General features: G+C 24.8%; 1 protein-coding gene across 1 annotated transcript; it reads right to left on the reverse strand.

Moving 5' to 3' along the window:
- Positions 1–317: 317 nt before the first annotated feature.
- LOC108693122 lies at positions 318–2,099 on the reverse strand. The gene is made up of 3 exons (XM_018201868.1): positions 2,012–2,099; positions 847–946; positions 318–779 (listed from the first exon to the last, which is right to left on the reverse strand). The coding sequence occupies exons 1-3, from the start codon at positions 2,079–2,081 to the stop codon at positions 638–640; spliced, it is 312 nt and encodes a 103-aa protein (XP_018057357.1). The 5' UTR covers positions 2,082–2,099; the 3' UTR covers positions 318–637.
- Positions 2,100–3,057: the final 958 nt, after the last annotated feature.

A 3,057-nucleotide genomic window follows, 5' to 3' on the forward strand; every position in this document is an offset into this window, starting at 1 on the left:
AACAGTTTCATTTAAGACACACTTACAAAAATTGTTAAGAATTTATATTTGAAATGTAGCTTATATTTTATAAATAAATGACACTAGAGAGGCGTCTCCTTGCTTCTCGTCGTGTCCTCCTCTCGTTTCCACATCCTATCGCGTCGGTTTATCGTGAGATGCCGCTAATTAGTCCATTAAGAAATGTCTCAGAGATCAAAGATAAAGTCGCAATAAAATCGTCACTTTTTCCCCGAAACAAACTGACAATTGAAATCCCTTTCTATTGAAAAGGCATCACTCGGAAGAAAAATAGTATGAATTCAACACAACTGCAATTGTTATAAGAAATAATGAATTTTTATTTCTCAAAACCCAAGTAAAAAATTAAGATTTTAAAATTACACACACATGATGTTTTTTATTCTTACTATTAAAATATTTTTTTCTCAATGCTTGTTTATTAATACATATACATATAGATATAGATGTATTGCTTTTATCAAGTTTACGAAAAAAATTTGTATACTACTCATATCAAATTAACTGAGTAAAGAAATAAAGATCAGATTATCAGAAATTATTGTACATTTTCACAATATTTCTGCATATTATTTTTTAATTATGCAGTAATGTATGCAACTTGCATTTTTATTCTTCATTTTATTCTTTTTATTCTGTCATTTTTATTTTTCTCTTTGCAAATGGTATGTCCGCAACAATCTGGATATATTTTTGTGTTATCTTCATGATTATCTATGTGTGTTCCTGGCGGACACAGAATGAAAGACAAGGGACATCTAAAATTAATAGAAAATTAACATTTGATATCTGAAGAGCACTGTACTTCACAAATTGCTTACTTACGCAAGTACTACCATTCTAATGTCTGTCCCTTCTGAGAAACATTCTATTTTACAACATTCGCAGCTATTAAATGACTGCATAACATTTTCAGGACAGTTCTCTAAAAATATTAAAAACATAATTATAAATTCCGTCTGACTTGAATAATTATAGAATATAAATCGATTATATCAACTAATAAATACTAATAAATAATATTGTTTTCTATAAAGCAAATATAAAAATGTTCTCGATTAATTACAATAATAATATAATTAATTATAAAAATATAAGATCTCTCTTCTTAGACAGGAAAAAACATATATCTAATTTATGTATTTGAATGAACATTTATATATTTGAATTATAATATATAAGTTAGTGACACGCAATAACTGCCAATAAATTTCCAGCAGCCCGCCGGCCTATAACCGAAAGTTATATTTTTCCATTTTATGTAAACTATGTAAAATGATAACATTATAACAGTTTAATAATTTCATTTGAGATACACTTACAAAAATTTTTAAGAATTTATATTTGAAATGTAGCTTATATTTTATAAATAAATGACACGTTTGTAAAATATTTGATTTTTATAAATCTATCTAGCTTGCTTTTATCACTACCATGATTATATTCCTGATTTTTTTATTTCATTATTGATGATTAAATTACTGATTTATTATTAAATAAATCATTTTGTTACTCTGAGGTTAAATTTAAAATTAATTATTCTGATAGTTATTGGGTTGTCCGGAAAGTTCGTGCCGACTAACTTATATAATTTAATAAATGTATACTAAAATTTAAATTTTCTGCGTTTCAATTTTCCTTCAACATCGGCACGAACTTTCCGGATAACCTAATATTTCTATACAAAGTACAGTTGTGTAAAAAATCTTTAAAAATTAAAATGAATAACTGGAATAAATAGAAAAGGAATTTTATTTTAATATTAATAAAGAAATTATATCCATTTATAATTTCCTTATGATATGATGAAATTTTTTATCTGTGTATTTTATACTATATTACATATTATATAATAATATATAAATTCTACATTGTAATCAATTTTTAAAAAAATCTTTTTTATTAAAGGACACATTATGTAATAAAGATAAATATATAATAGTATACATAATTAATAAAATTATAATAAATGTAAAATTATAATACGTACCAAATTGTGGAATTTGTGTACTAAAATGAACCAAGATGAGAACTATACACAATAATCCGAAGTGTTTCATCTTGCTGGATTATGTGGAATGAAATGAGCGCAATATCGAGATGCGAAAAATCTCTTAATATATATTCTTGAACTTTGATCTTTCTGAAAAGATTAGACAACGAGAAAGTTCAAATTTTATTAAATCAAGTCATGTAAACAATCTTTGCAGATATTTATATAATGTCAGCATTAACAAATTGAATTGTGCAGATTGCACTTTTTTAGACTAAAATGAATTTCAAAATAAAGCATAATATTATGTTATACAATTTAAAAGATAGCGATATAATAAACAAGTTCTAAATAACAAGAATAATTGTAAAACTGCTTAAATTGCTTACATACATATTAATAAAACTCAATCTTGATAGAAGGCTCCAAAGAATAAATCATAGGAAGATAGAAAGCCAATGTGAGCCAGCACAGGTTGTTGGTGTGTAAGAATAATATATATTCAAAGATAAAATAAATTACAGACATTTCGACCCTTATTATTAGGTCATCTTCAATGTAGGTTTAAAAAAAATTCAATTGTGCAAATTAAAACATATAATAGTCGCTTACTATTTCGTCAATAGATAAAAGTTGTCTGTTGACGTTCTAAATTATCTGACCATCAATATGTAATATATAAGTTTATCACGTTCTTTAATTATTATATTATTATTTTAAGTCTTTTATTATTTTTCATGTTATTGTATATTGCAGATAATGTAATTGTTTGAGTTAGATACAACTTTTTTATTTTATCCATTGACGAAATAGTAAGCGACCATTATATGTTTTAATTTGCACAATTGAATTTTTTCAAAACTACATTGAAGATGACCCAATAATAAGAGTCGAAACGTCTGTAATTTTATTTTATCTCTGAATCTATGATATTCTTATACACCAACAAATCTGTACAGGCTCACATTGGCTTTTTATCTTTTTACGATACATATTAATATATTATTTAATATATTTTATGTAACTATTATTTTTAAACATAA

This window comes from Atta colombica, unplaced genomic scaffold, assembly GCF_001594045.1.
Source record: "Atta colombica isolate Treedump-2 unplaced genomic scaffold, Acol1.0 scaffold88, whole genome shotgun sequence".
Classification (NCBI taxonomy): domain Eukaryota; kingdom Metazoa; phylum Arthropoda; class Insecta; order Hymenoptera; family Formicidae; genus Atta; species Atta colombica.